The 15,593-nt window shown below is 38.4% G+C and overlaps 1 protein-coding gene across 4 annotated transcripts in view; it reads left to right on the plus strand.

Moving 5' to 3' along the window:
* The window catches only part of RABEP1 (rabaptin, RAB GTPase binding effector protein 1), a 48,792-nt gene that overhangs the window by 21,154 nt on the left and 12,045 nt on the right, over positions 1-15,593 (plus strand). For all 4 annotated transcript variants that reach the window (XM_064523409.1, XM_064523411.1, XM_064523410.1 and 1 more), the window contains 6 exons: positions 158-318; positions 6,756-6,875; positions 9,801-9,936; positions 10,710-10,888; positions 11,809-11,934; positions 15,000-15,467. In XM_064523409.1, coding sequence (XP_064379479.1) covers positions 158-318; positions 6,756-6,875; positions 9,801-9,936; positions 10,710-10,888; positions 11,809-11,934; positions 15,000-15,467 — 1,190 coding nt within the window. The remainder of the gene's footprint in view (positions 1-157; positions 319-6,755; positions 6,876-9,800; positions 9,937-10,709; positions 10,889-11,808; positions 11,935-14,999; positions 15,468-15,593) is intronic.

Below are 15,593 nucleotides of genomic sequence, written 5' to 3' on the forward strand. Positions count from 1 at the left end.
GGGGTGAGAGTCAAAGGGAAGAGAGAGGAAAGGAGAGTTCACTGTAGTCCTAGTTATGATCAACTATAATAAATCATTGACTGATTGGAGATGGAGTTCCTAAAGCTCCCTTGGGTAACTTATATTGAAATTAAGTTTTGGAAATGCTATTTTATAGAGACTGTTCGTGACTATGAGCTCCAGTATCATCACAGGTTGGAGCAAGAGCGAGCTCAATGGAATCAATATCGAGAAAATGTGGAACGGGAAATAGCAGAGCTAAGAAGGCGACTGTCTGAAGGTCAAGAGGAAGAAAATCTAGAAAACGAAATGAAAAAGGTACATTGAAATCTAGCTGTTCAATTTCTATTTCGAGATGTACTTGTTTGTTACCTGTGAGTTTGTTTCTACACCCTGCTGATATTTCCTCAGAAATATGCATAGCCTAGTTCTGCAGACTTTTAGCTCTTTGTTCATGGAAGTTATCAAGACCCAATGCTGCATTTGAATCTGTATCTGATTATGTGGATTTGGTTAGAAGGTTGGACCTGAAAAGTTGGTAAGGTTTGGCCTTCAGCTCTTAAAAGCAGGTGGCTTTGTAAAGTCTTCTTTCATGGTGTCTGATGATCTTAAGTAAAACTCCCGTGGGGTTTTTCTGGAGTGACTGCAGATTTATAAAACTGCCTTTATGCTTCTGTGCCTTTGTTCTTTGTCTCAGATCTTAAAACTTCTTTTGAGGCTTTTAATGGGCTCTATTTCTAAAATATTTTTGGTCTTTGTTATCAGGTAAGCCATGTTTGTGCAACATAGTACTGTTGGCTTCCAGGAAATATAAAACCTTGTTGTCTCAAGACAGCAGGCTTTAGATTATGGAAGATAATTGTCTTGGAGTTCAGAAAGGTTGTTGTTTGCAGATATGTGACTTGGAACAGTTCATAGGAGTAAATTAAGGTGTCTTGTGTTGAGTTTGGATTTTTTGTTGAGTTTGAAGATTTGGGGATATTTCTTCTCCTTCAGGTAGGAAGTAGATTGAACCTGTCATGATAGATCAGCAATTTGGAGTCTTCATATATGTATTGTAAGAACTCATGGTTGCGTGAATTTGTCTAATCCATAGGCGTTAGTGTTCAGGGTACTCTAAGACTTTCTTAATGTCATGAATGACTATTAAATAAAGACCAGACTAACATGAAATAATATGCCAGCTTACTGTATTTCCTTGTTTCTGTTTGCTCTCAGCAGAAGAAACAGAATATCAAATATCATAAAAGTTCCACATAATAAGTATTTTCCATGTTGTTACTATGTCATGGCAAGCAATCAGCATTAGTTCTGCGAAAATGGATTTTTTTTTTTCCTGAGACTTATAAAGAGACTTTTCCGAATATTGCTAGTTTTAGTTGCATGATTACTGTTTGGTATTCAGTGAGACTGCTTTTCATGCAGTCCTGATTTACAAAGGTGGGAGTCTGAAAAAAGGCTATTTGCTGATGTTCTAACTACAGAAGTCCTGCCACTGTAATTTAAAAACATCAACCTTTTTTTAAGAGAAACTTTTAGCTCTACTAAGAGAACAAAGATTTTGTTTGAAGCTGGAAGGAAGGGTCAGCATTGGATCACGATGTGGTGAGTCCTGTACAAACACCGCAGAAGATGCAGAATTCATGGTGTGAAAGTCCCACAGTGTGTTACCAACCATGAATAAGTATTTTCAGAAAATAATCTCCCTCTACTGGAAAAATCTTTGAAATACAGAGTATCCAACATCTGAAACTTCAACACCATTTTCTTCATCTGAATGTACCGATTACATAACAGAGCTGGAGCAGTGAGTTGCTGAGATGGCAAAGCTGCTCACGTAAACTGAGCGGCTTTACCACGAGCCCGTCAGTATTGAAAAGTTCAGGATAGCAGATAAACGGCATTTTCAGCTTCACTCATTTAAATGGGAAATAAATATTCCTCGTGTTCCTAAAGGAAAAGGTGATGAAATTTAATTAATATTGTGATTAACTAATCTATGATTAATACTGTGATTAACGTGAGCTTGGAAAGCTGTCTAAAAGGGCCTCTGAAGCAGAGAAACATGCACTTTATGTAATATGGGGGAAGGGGAAATCTGGTCTCTGGAGTGCTGCTTGAAATAACTGCTTTGACTGTCAAATTCAGCACTCCTAGCATATTTGCTTGTTTGTTTGCTGTTAATCTTCCATGTTAAACCTTTGAGTTTTTTCCTCAAGGAGACTAAGAATTAAAGCAAAATTGGGAAAAGGACAGTCAATGTCACCAAAAAAAAACCCCAGCATCCCAAACCCTCAAAAAGCTGTGGTTGGCTAGCAAAAAAATTATCATTCATGCACCACCAGACAGTGCAAAAGGAGGAATTTGGTTTATTATTTGGATTCTGCTGTTTGAAGACTTGCGACCAATTTCTCATGAAAAATGGTATTTCCAACAGAGGTGAATTCATCCTTCATCTTTATTTGTTCCATTATGAGGAAGGATTTCTTTTATTGTAATGCATTAACTTGGGAAGAGTTCTAAAAAATACCTCATTCTTGCCAGTTTTAAGGAAACTCCAAACATCTCAAAAGATTAAAAAGAAAAAAAAAAGTAACTTTTTTCTCAGGGTTGTAAGTAGGTCCTGTACCTGCGTATAAGATACAACATGCGTTTAGTTATTAAAACTAGCATAAAACCGTGCCCTTGTGTAGCTTTTACTGTGCAGTTAGAAAAGTGGATGGGTCAGAAACAAGATCACGAATGAATCGCTTGCTTCTGTCCAGGACACTGGCCTTCTTGGCTCTCTTGATTGAGTAATATAGAACCCAACTGATCTGAGATATGGCTATAAAATAAACAAAATCCACGAAATCCATGACTACTGGATCCACGTAATTGCTAAAGATTATGCTCGTCATCTACGTTTTTTTGTCCCCTCAAGACCCAAAGGCTAATTAACAAATGTTGATCCGAATTCTGTAACTCTCTCTCAGAGTGTAAACCTTACTTATTTGGTTGAATGTTCAGTTTTGGTATGTTCAGGCTTCTAGCCTGCATGTTTTTTTTCCTGGTTGGGGAGCAGTTGGAGGGGGTGAGTAATGTTTTGGTAAGCGTACTATTTTGAGCTGTGTTTCCTAATTTTGACTACTTTGTAGGAAGTGTGCAAGTCTAGCCTGCAAATCTGTAGCATGGCGTTCTTGAATGGGTTCTCGTCGGGAAGAGCACATCTAGTGGAACACGCGCAGTTGTCGGGAAACAGCTGCTTTGCTTTTCGGTGTAAATGTATTTCAAGTTGCAGACTGCCAGATTGCTATAGAGAACTTGTGGATTTTGTGATTTTTACCGTAAAGCAAGCATTTCTAGGAAATCTGTGTTGAAAACCTTGCACGCGCTATTTAAATCTTACTCCCAACTCAAAAATGAGAAATACCATTTTCTAATGGCAAGCGTGCTTATCTAGTGATTAACTTTTCTGAAAATGTAATATTGATTTTTTTTTTTAAGTCTGTCTTCCTGCTGTTTTTTAATACCAGCTAGGGTTTTTTTACAGTTATAGATGCTGAAAGCAGTCTAGCCATTGCAACATGTACCCCCATGTCAGTTCTCCGCTCAGTAATGACTGGGCTCCTTCTGGAATATGGCTTGGTGGGGGATGCACCTTGCACACTGGCAAAATTTGTCTCATCCAGTTTATCCAGACCTTATTTTCTGTTCAGGAAGATTGCTGATTTGCTGCTGGAGCTGTACTGAACCTAAAGGCTCTTCTTAGGATGGCTGTGTCAAACTCTGGTCTAGCAGAACAGGTATTTTGGATATAGAGAGAGTGAAAAAGGACATACCTCTACTTACAAAGCCCATTTAATGGTTAGAATAAGGGGAATTGGAAGGGGAGGGTAATCTGACCTCTGACAGTGCTGACTTTAAAATCTGGGGTCCAATAAGCTACTTTCATTGCTAAAGAACATTAAAATTTGATTAAAACCTATTCTGGTGTTTTACTTCTGCCTTAAAGAGAGAGTCTCAGAAGTTGCTTGATATTTTGTTTGTTGGTTAGGAGCAAGTTCAGCCTCAGTGTTCATCTGAGAGTCCCCTGGCCAGGTTTTTGGCAGGTTTAATACCTTTACAGACATCTTCTCCGGCAAATCCCTCCTTTCTTGTAAGCAGCTTAGCCATTGATCCTACCTCAGGTGCTTCTGGCCTTGGCAGGGGCTTTTATTTATTTATTTTTGTTCAGTGATGAATAAATAAAGGTGGTGATTGTATAAAAGCTTAGTCTACTGCAGTCAAATTTGGCAAAAAGTTAGAAGGGCATACATGTTGTGATGCTCATACCTATGGAGGAGGCTGAGTAACTCCTTTTTATAGAGGAAATGTGATACCATGACACTTCTTGCTACATGATGGCCTGTGTTATGGGACTGGGATATTCCAAAAAAAAAAAAAAAAAAGAAAGAAAGAAAATCTGCCCGCACCAAGTGGATTATATTCGATATGCGATATGGAAGGAGGTGATAAGGACACTTGTGTTATATGGAGAGAAAAAAGGGCATGCTATATTTCTTGAAAACACATGGTGACATTTTAATGCAGTTTTTCTATAGGAAATCTCATTTTATTAAAAGTTTGAGTAGGAACAGCCTCTCTTTGGGAGCCTCAGTACTTTTCCAGCCTCCCATGAGCTGAGGCAGTAGACCCAGTGACCACCGCTTCTTTTTTTAGCAGATGTAAGCTGTTCCGAGTATTCTGCTCAATGTCCTACTGACCTTTTATATGTATCCTGTTTGCACAAGCTTGCAACAAAAGGGTCAAACCTCAGTTGTGTTCACAAAGTGAAAGCTGGAGTGATTTTTGTATCAGGTGGAAGTTGATACATGCAGTTTTGCCTTGCCAGCTGGTCGCTGCCGGACAGTCTGGTTTTGTCTTTGGCGAGTTTTCTGACAGCGTCTCTGCACTGGTTGGTTCCAGCTCAAACAAATTTGTTGCTTCATCTTCAGCGTTGAGCAGTGTGAAATCAGACTGGCGCTGAAACGTTTGTGCAGATCTGAATAAGAAGGAAAAAGCTTATTCAACAGCCCTAAACATGTTGGGTGCTCTGGTCCCCGTGAGCCTGCTCTAGGTAGGTCGGGCTGGACGGCGTCGGTGCGAGGAAGGAGGTGTTAAGCAGCCCCTGGGGTTGAGCTCCTGCTCCCGTCTGCTCGCAGGCTGTGGCTGCCGAGCGGCCGGCCACCAGCGATGGGGCGTGCGCGTACGTGTGACACTGTCCCGTGCCCCTGGCACTGAATTCACCGTGTCACGTGGGGCCCCTTACGTTTCCTCACAGATTTGTTGTCCTCTTTGGACAAGCAAGCCAGCAGTGACAGAATGCACCAGAAGCGAACGAAACGTGAAGAAATTTAATTTTGCTTTGTCCATAGAAATTTTTTTTAAGCTTTTTGGAGCCCATATGAGTAGCACTCATATGGTTGCCGGGTATTGCAATACTATTTTCTTCTGTCCATTTATTTTAACCGATTTTTAAGCCATTGAAGTCTTCTATTATCTCTTTCTTGCTGAAAGTCTTGTGCAGAATACGGTTGTCAGCAGGCTGACCGGAAAATGGGAGTCTAGCGAGTAAGCCCTGAAACCTATATTCTAATCTAGATTTAAAACAAGACGTGAGTGTCATCTAGTGTAACAGTTGTCTTTGCTGGTAAGATTAGGAGAAGCATCATCTGTGGAAGCTTCTGTTTTGGGATGCGGTTTTCACTTTTTCTTGCCCAATTCTGCCAGTAGAGGCTAGAGAGTCGTTGAGCAGCTTGAACCTCCATATATAAACACAACAAAAATTAGGTAGCTCAAGTTCTTTGTGGCTTAAACAATTTTATTGTGGTGAATATTTGAGTCTCAATTTTCTTCCGAGTGCTCTGCTTGCTGTTGTGGAGTCTCTGGGAGCTGTTGCCCTCACTTGGGCGGGTTTTTGGACATACGTGAAGGACTATCAGCACATGTGAGGAAGGGGGATGTCAGGGCCGCCCTGTGCAATGCTGAGTTTGAATACCGATTGTTATTCCTTGTTTTAATTCCTGCTATTTTTACCTCGTTCTTTCTCTGTTCTCTCATATCAGTCTTCTCATTCTCTTATCCTGCTTTGATCTTTCCAGAACTGCTTTTTTGGAAACGTCATTGCTTTTGTGATAGTTTGACTATATATGCTTTTGAAATATTTAGTACAGTAACACCAAAAACTGATGCTACATCAGTAGTAATTTAAAATTTAAAAATGGATTCCAGAAGAGAAGCAAGCTGTGCTGTGTGTTGCTGTGCAGATCTCTTTGCTTTTGAACTTCATGGGTAGGTAGATGAGCAGTCAGTAGCTCACCATGCAGTTCTTATCTCATGCAGTTGTTTTGTGTTACGTGGCAGCAAGTTGCAGGACAGTTAGGCCTTTAATAACAGAAATGTGCATGCATTTTGAAATGCAGGATTCATAAATTTTCTCTGAAGTGTTGAGAGTGATAGATTTACTGACAGTCTCTTTAAAAGCAGATATTCATGGCCCGATCTGTACATGGCTTTAAAATTCAACTACCTTCAATGAATGGAATAAATTTGGCATGTCGTCATAGAGATGACTGCTGAACTAAATAAATAGTAGTAAGACAAGCGTTCGAAGTGGAAGTTTAGTCAGCTGTTTTTATTGGCATAGGGTTTTTTTCTCCAGATGTCTCCCATAATGGAAAATGTTGTAGTGAAACTTGTGATAATGTATTAGTAATTTATTGCATTAATTTCAGGCCCAGGAAGATGCTGAGAAGCTTCGTTCAGTTGTGATGCCTATGGAGAAGGAGATTGCAGCTCTGAAGGAAAAACTGACAGGAGCTGAAGAAAAAATAAAAGAGCTGGAAGCATCAAAGGTGAGGTGGAGTTTAATGTATCCCAGTTTGCATCTTGCGTCACGGTAGCTTGACGCAGGTAGGCAATGGCAAACTTTCTAAAGAGGAAAAAGTGGTAATACGAAGCTTCTCATGCACAATGTATCTCTTCTCCTGTAGTGCAAATAACATATTGCCTGTTTATGTTATGCTGTGTTTCTGTTTTTAGAGTTGGGTTACATGCGTGTATCATCTGTGCTTAGCTTAAATTGCATAAGTTCAGCTCTACTGGAAATAAAAGTGAAAAAGAAAAGCTCTAGAAAAATAGTTTTGTTTCACCTCTCCAACAGCGTGGCCCTTAGATTAATGTCATGCTTAAAGCCGCAGAAAGATTTGCATTTGGCACAACTTTTTAATCTACTTCCCTTCAGCATCTGCTGTATTTCATTTTCTAATCCTAGGCATGAAACTGAGGCAATATGACCAGAATATTTTGTGTCTCTTATTGATTTCTTGGCAGCAACTTCCAGTATCCCTTTCTATGAATCTGAGTTTTCTTTAAAGTATAAGAGCCTGGCATTACCTGGCATTTCTGTGTCCTTCAGGTGTCTCAGAAACCCTGTTTAACTTTCTCATCAGCTGTGGAAGGGAACTAATACCTGCAATTCGTGTAAGGTAGTTGCATTGAATGTGCTGTTTTATACAGAAAGAAGGATAGCTTTTATAATGAATATTTTATCTTGAAAATCAAGTATGCTGAAACTACAAAATAACCTAGCATTTGGCTGTTTTTCCTTGTGGTCTTCTGGCTCACATTCTCTTAAAAGATAATCCTAATGGATGCTCGTCACTTGCTCAAATTCTTTCTCTTGTTTTCCCTAATAGTTCTGCTTGGAGGTCTGTCTGGGGTTTGAGGGAGGAGTGTAACAGTCTTGATAATTTTACTATATTGATTGATAGGCCATGCTGGAGCTTTTTCCCTTCTTTGTAGATTTGTTATGCTAATCCATTTTCATTGCAAGGCTGAATTTGGGGCAGGGGAGAAGATATGAATCCTTTCTCTTCTCTTGCTCAACTCTTTTGTTCTTCAGAGCAGTCTGGAACTTTTCCATTAACTCTAGTTTTAACATCTTAAGTTGCTCTTGTCTCCCTCTTCCACTACAAGCAAAGGCTATCTGAGTAAAACTGACTGTGTCAGGACCAGGAATTTTGTTGGTGTCTGTCAGCCCTCTGAAATCTGAGCGTGTCACTCAGTGGGATGAGTAAAAGACAAGCCCAAGTCTCTTAAAGAGAACAGATGTTTTATCCATTTTTTGAGATTTTGTGGGTTTTTTTTCTGGGTTTGTTGTTGTTGTTTGTTTGTTTTTTTTAAAGTTCCACTTTGGACAGTGATTCTTACCAAAGAAAATACTTCACACCTTTAATTGTTACTTGTGGTCAGTTCTGTTTCACTATTCCTCTTGTCTAGAGTTCCCAATAGATCTATTTCTGTCACCTTTTTAGCTGAATTGGAAAGAATTACTATTTTTTTTATCTAGCAAGGAGATGCCGGTCCAGCTTTTCTGTGTATCTGTGCTGTCTTTTCTCTTTTTAAACACACAGGTAGTTGGGAAGTTGTTAAAGTGTTTTGATCAATGGCACTATAATATTACAAATCAAAATAATACCTTGCATTTTTAGACTGGTATGAGGACTGACGAGTTGTGCAGAATGAGCGATACCTCTGACTTTTCTGTTGTTCATGATGAAATCCCTCAGATTTGCTTTGAGTTGTGCTATTTTATTTTCATTGTCAGGTATTTAGCTGGATCGGTGAAACAATGGGTCTCTTTTGTCTCCTGCAAGGCTGTTCCAGCCTTCCCAAGGGTGATTCTCCAAGTCTGATTTCTCCTTTCAAAGGCTAGCAGGCTTGCAGACAGAAGACTTAGTATCCTAGGGCAGGAGAAACTGTCCCCACCGTTAATGGCACATTATTGCAGAAGGATTTTCTTGGAATTCTGAATTAGCATCTGTGGCTTCGGGGCTGTGTTGAGAAAGACGAAGAACAGCTCTGTGGAGCCAACCAGGAATTGCCTGGAGGCTTTCACTTCCTTTAAAATAAAAACTCGTGTGATTCCTGACTCAGAAAATCATAAAACTGTCTAGGACCATAAAGAAATCCTTTGGCCAGTTCCATGCTCCGAGATGGGATCCATCTGTACAACCATCATGTTTGACAGGCATTTATATAGCCATATATTAAAAGATTTTCAGTGGAGATTCTCTAATCTCTGCAGGCCTGTTGTTCCAGTTCTTTGTTGTCTTTGCTGTTTAAAAAAAACAACCTCCCCCCCGCCCCAACCTTCCGAATGTGTTTCCTCATTCTTCCTTACTGCAACTGGTTTTTATCCCATCTTCCATGGACAGATTTTCCTTTCTTTTTGCAGCAATCTTTTATGGGTTTGCATTTTCTTTTTTTTCTTGCCTGTCCTCCAGTTTTCTCTTGTCTTAGGCTAACGTCCCTGGTTTTGTTCTGTCTTGCCTCACAGTCATGTTTTCTGACTATTGTCACTCTGTTTTGAACTGTCTCCACATCCTCTTTGGAGGTAGAAAACCCCAAACCAGATACAGTAATTTAGCTGTTGGCTTATCAGTGCTGCTTAAAGGATTACTTGTATTATTACTTCTAACAACTCTGTTGTTCTTGGATACTAGCCTCTTTACCATCTCTGTGCGTGGTGCTGCTGTTGTGATCTAACTGCTGAAGCTCTCAACATACTTACATGTTTGATTTAGCAGAATTTTAGTGAGTAAATAATTTAATACAAATAGTACTTGCTCACTGGTAGTTGAATATTCGTGATTTCTAGAAATAAACTTGTGTTTGGCAGCTGTACGTTACCCAAACAGGAGGCAATATAATTTGTAATAAAAAGGAAATGCCTGAGATTGTCCTGCGCTGAGATGGTTTTCCCTCTCTTTATTCAGGTTAAAGAATTGAACCATTATTTGGAAGCTGAAAAGTCATGTAGGACAGACTTAGAGATGTATGTGGCCGTTCTCAATACGCAAAAATCAGTCCTGCAAGAAGATGCAGAGAAGTTACGGAAAGAACTGCATGAAGGTACCTATCTAATGATAATGCTTTTGACATTCATACTCCGAGGATGCAAAAAAACAACATAATTGTTTAATCTTTTCTGATTTCTTCTCCGAGTTGGATTGAAAAAAGTAGTGTGGGAGGGGAAGGGGGTAATTGAAATGCTCTTGAAAGCTCTTGAAATGTTAGCAGAATAATTGACTTTGGAGTACTCTTACAAGGGAGAAAAATAACAAATCCATTCTCTCCAAGGGTAGTGTTAAGAATCAGAAATTCATGGTTTGGCAAGCTTAGCTCTTATTAGAGTGATTTTGCTGGTCTCCTTATTTGTGTAGAATTATTAGCATTATTTCCATAAGACAGTCTAACAGGGATTTGCTTCTAGCTCTGGAATATGTCAGTTTTGAATGCCTGGTGAGGGAATGGATGTGTCAATGTATATGCATGCCAGTACAGCACAGAATCACTGTAGAGGAACGAAAAGTGGAACCTTCTGCTGAAATAAATAGGCACTTACAAGGCATCATTTGAAGAAGTACAATAAAAAACAGACTATTAGAATTTATGAATAAAGTTACAATGTTAGCCTTCTAATTGGGAAATCAGAAGTTGTCGGTAATACATCCCTATTCCCAAGCCACGTTTGGGAATTACAAAAATGTCGTATTTCATCCTAAATAGTTGCTGAACAAAGCCTGACTGTTTCTGATTAGAACAATAACTACTTTTATTCATGAGGATGCTTCTCTCTGGAAAAGAGGTTTAAAAAATTTTTGACTCTTTCTCTTCTTGAATAGTATGCCATCTCTTAGAGCAAGAACGACAACAGCACAACCAGTTGAAACACACGTGGCAAAAAGCCAACGACCAGTTCTTGGAGTCTCAGCGTTTGCTGATGAGGGACATGCAACGCATGGAAATAGTTCTGACCTCTGAGCAGCTCCGACAAGTTGAGGAACTGAAAAAAAAGGATCAGGTTACTTGCTGCTTTCCTCTCTCTTGTAGAAAAAGACCGTAGAATTGATATGATCTACCAGGCTCTGAAAGCACACGCTGGAGATGAGAGAATAGTTCATAGTTTTAATTTTATTCTTAATTGGGTTAAGTGTTAATAGTTCCAAAAAATGACAGCTAATGATTTTAATAGAAACTGTCTATTTGTACAAATATTTCAATATTCATATATATATAGTAACTAAAAAGTAATGTTGCTAATATTGTTAAATGAAAGGTTAATAATATCCAGAATTTAAGCTTAGAAGAAGAAACCGTTTTCTGTGATGCAAAAGAACTGGGTTAAGGATGTTAAGATGGCAAGTTTCACTTCTAGGTTTTCTTTCTATATGTACCTTGCTCAGGAATAAACTAAAAGAGCTTCATAGTAAATTCTCTTATGCGAGTGCTTTGTACATGCTTTATGACTTATTATCCTTTGATGTCTTTCTTCTTGAGTCATTTTGTGTATCTTCTATAGCATTGTTTAGTATGATCAAGGTACTTTTTCTTTTCACATTTGGTTTTAATGTTATATAAGTGAGGTCATTAGTAATGCAAACATGTTAGCAGGTTATATACAATAGCTAGTATAACCAGCTATTTTTATTGTTACCTATTTGGTAATTCCTTTAATAAGAATTTTGAACTAAATAAGTAATATCTTTTTTTGAATAAAATTATTCTACAATGTGAATCAGCAACTAAAAGGAAAAATAAGTTCTCTTATAGATCAGCATAGAGGCACATGTGCCTTGTGAGATGAATACTAACTTTTTAACCAAATGAATCCTTCCCAGTGTCGTCTTTAAAGTTTAGCTTATCTTGAAAGCTAATGTCATAGTTGCTAAGACAAAAATGAATCCTGCTTATATGCTTTGTCCATTGACCACTGATTTCTAGGAAGAAGATGATCAGCAGAGACTTAGCAAAAGAAAGGAGCAGAAACAAAAGGATTCAGATGATGAAACGAAAGCTTCGTGTTCTCTAACCCATGAGGAATCCCTTACCCAGTTTTCTAATGAAGAGGTAAAACAATTGAAAAGTTCAAAGCAGCTCTGAACAATTTTGCATTCCTCAGGGTGTTCATTATAAATACAAATGGAAACTTAATGTCCTTTATTCTCTACAGTTTATAGTTCTTAATAAGCAGTTAAGTACTCTTTGGAGTTGCACTTGAATATGTAAATTCTAATAAAGATTGGAAGACAATACTTTAATACCTTCTGAGAGGTCCAGTTAAAAATTGTAACTTGCCTTCTGCACTGTGGATATGAATTGTTGTTAAACTCTCTTGGGATTTATAAGCACTTTGTAACATACCTAAATCTTCAGAATTAAATCTGTTAAATCTGAACGTTCAGCAAGTGTATTGCAGCTAATTGCTCATCTGCCTGTAGATTTCTGTTTTGAATTTACACTGATTAGACTAGTCTGTGATCACTGATTGCTGAGTTAGCTAGTTGCTTAGCATGTGTAAAATAGCATTATTGTGTGTGTGTGTGTGTGTGTGTGTGTGTGCACACGTGTGTGCTAAGCTACAACCAACTATGCAAGTCGAGGTTTTTGGCCACGTAAGTCCAGCAGCCAGAAATAAGCTGCTTTAGCCAAGCCAGTAGCTGGGGCCCGGCACCAAGCTCTTGCTGAAGCTGCTTGCGCTGTATTAGTAGACACGTTATAACAGCCAGAAAAAGTGATACTGCTGAATGTCATTAGCAGGCCTTTTCTGTGTTGTAGAAAGTCATACACTCGGTCAAGATGAAATTGTATGTGAGAATTGCCTTAGCTTTGCACTTGTGAAGAAGCAAGTCCAGTGAGCCTGCAGCTTGGACCTTGGGAACAATGTCAAAACTGGCGGTTATTTCTCCTTTTCCAATGTGTCTTTGTCTGTTTATCTGATCATCCAACAGGTTCCATTTTGGTTTTGTAACTCCAAGTGCGGACAAATTAATAAAAACTAACCCAGTTTTGTGCTATAGAGGTTCATGTAAGCCTCAGGAGGTCTGAGAAGCTGCAGTGTGAACTGAATGTTTGCCTATTTTGTTTACCCTTTTTAAAGGAAAATAATGTATATATTCCAGAATCTGGCCTCTATTGCTTATCAATGATTTGTAGTAGAATAAGATGCTCTTTCAGAAACAGTGCAGAATGCAGAAAAGTTCAAAATCATAACTTCTAAACATAGCTGAGATTTGGTTCTACCCTTGAACTCATGGTAAGGGGATACTACTTTCTCTGTTTCAAATACTGTGTTGAATACTAACAACACTTCTGTATCCAGATATGCAAATGAGAGCTTTTAATAGGGAACAAAAGGCTTGTCTTCTGACATTTTCTTTAATCTCAGTTCCTGGGACATGCTTTACTCTCTTAAGCACTACATTTGTTTCATTCTAGGAATTATACACAGTGGAATATTTTACATTTAGAGTAAGGGTATAATTTCCAGAGCGGTTTTGTCTTTGTCTCTGAATTTGTTTTTGGTTTCTATTTATGACCTTTTTTACCTGTACAGAATGTGTTTTACAGGAGGTAATAAATCTTATTATCAGTCACGTCTTACAATTTGTCATACTTTGGCTTGTAAGCTCTTTGTTGAACATTTCATTGTCTTTCCAGTTTGCAACTACAAGCATGATTTAACTGTATCGTCAACCATTGTTGTCCGAAGATGCAATTGTCTGCAAGTTCCTATTGTCTTGTTATGAACTACTTCAACACATATATTTACATTTTAAAATACTTGTAAAAATGTCATGCCTAAAAAATGGTGCTTAAAGTAAGGCATTTCCACAACAGTCATAAAAACAATAATTGCATACTATATAATTATGAATTATAAATATATAGAATACTGTAGGTACATCATCATAATGTTTAATCTGCCTGTTACATTCAAAGTTGGTGTTTAGTTTTTCAGTTTAGTTGTTCAGTTTTTCAGTGCGAAAACTTCAGACAGAGTAAAGCTCAAATCTGTAAGTGTGGGGATGCTATTAAATACAATTTGAAGTCTGTGGTTGCAGACAGAATACCAAAGAATGGATTTTTTGTGTGTCTTATTGAGTAAAATAACTGCCGTTCTTTTGTATATCTGCGCTGTGCTTAAAAATTTGACTCAGATATTTTTCTTGCTATATTTCAAAATACCCCCAAAACCAGACTCTTGTAGTTACAGGACAGAAAAAGCTCCCTTATTTTAAACACCTGCATGGATGTACTAGCCACCTGCTAGTCTGTGCTGGACCTATTTCTGAATTTAATATTTTTCTTGAGACACTTTCAGTGTTATTCTCTTTACATGTCTAATGGCAAAACAATCGCACAAGAGGTCGGAATATGTTTTGAAAAGTGACTTTTTAAATAAAGCATTACTGTTCTGTTTTTCAATGCAACAAGTAAATAAAAAAATAGATTGAGACTTGCGTTCCTTATACAAGTCACAAGACAGTATAGCTTTTGGTATTCCCTCTGCCTAGTGTGCTTTTCTGTTTAAGCCCAACCTTTCCTCTTCCATTTTCTTTTATGTACAAATGATCTTTTAAATGTCATAAGAAAATATTTCTTTCTCTTAGGATATTTTGTCAGATAATCATAACAGAAGAAAGAAATAGAAGAAAAATATTCACCTGTCAATATAGAGCAGATATTAAATACATCATTTTCCATTTATGATGGATGTTTTGGTCATCTTCTAAACATCATTCTGGAAGTGGAACATTTGCCTTCTGCTGTGTAGATCATAGTTCTAAAAGTCATTTTGCAAGTCTCGCTCTTCCTTAATGGAAGAAGTGCCTTGCTTTGAATATTGAAGGAGATGTAAGGTAACTGCTTCCTTGCCAAGTGAGTTGGCAACAAAGCATATTCTTATGAAAGCACTCTTAAAAGAAGACTTTTTTGTTTGTTGTTTTGGAAGCTGCAGCTTCAGTTTTGTATCATTTTCTCTGCCATCTTAAGTTTAGTGATCAGATGTTCTTACCAAAGCCAATTTAAACCTGCAGTTATCATGTCTGATCCTTAGTGTCCAGCTAAGTCCATTTATACTGCACTTCTGGAACAGAGTATGTAAATCTTTCTTTCTTGTTTTTCCATTCCAGGTGCATTTAAATAGCACCCATGGCTCAGTCCATTCATTGGATGCAGACTTGCTTCTGTCTTCGGGTGAGTCTTTCAATAAAGCGGATAGTGATATGTTTAAGGATGGACTACGGAGAGCACAGTCAACAGACAGTCTGGGGACATCTGGATCTTTACAGTCCAAAGCTTTAGGATACAACAACAAAGCAAAATCTGCTGGGAACCTGGATGAGTCAGATTTTGGACCACTTGTTGGAGCGGATTCAGTGTCTGAGAACTTTGATACGGCTTCACTTGGGTCTCTGCAAATGCCAAGTGGGTTCATGCTAACCAAAGATCAGGAAAAAGCAATCAAAGCAATGACACCAGAGCAAGAAGAGACTGCTTCCCTCCTTTCCAGTGTTACACAAGGGGTAGAAAGTGCTTACGTATCCCCTAGCGGTTACCGCTTGGTTAGTGAGACGGAGTGGAACCTGCTGCAGAAAGAGGTGAGTAGCCAGTGTGAACGTCTGAGGTGGGGGGGAAAAAGATGAGAGAAAACAAGGAGAAAATGGGAATCTAAGAAGAAGAAATTATAGTGCAGCTGGGCTTGGCTAGGAAAGGGAGCAGAGCTA

Source organism: Dromaius novaehollandiae, chromosome 19 (genome assembly GCF_036370855.1).
Source record: "Dromaius novaehollandiae isolate bDroNov1 chromosome 19, bDroNov1.hap1, whole genome shotgun sequence".
NCBI lineage: Eukaryota > Metazoa > Chordata > Aves > Casuariiformes > Dromaiidae > Dromaius > Dromaius novaehollandiae.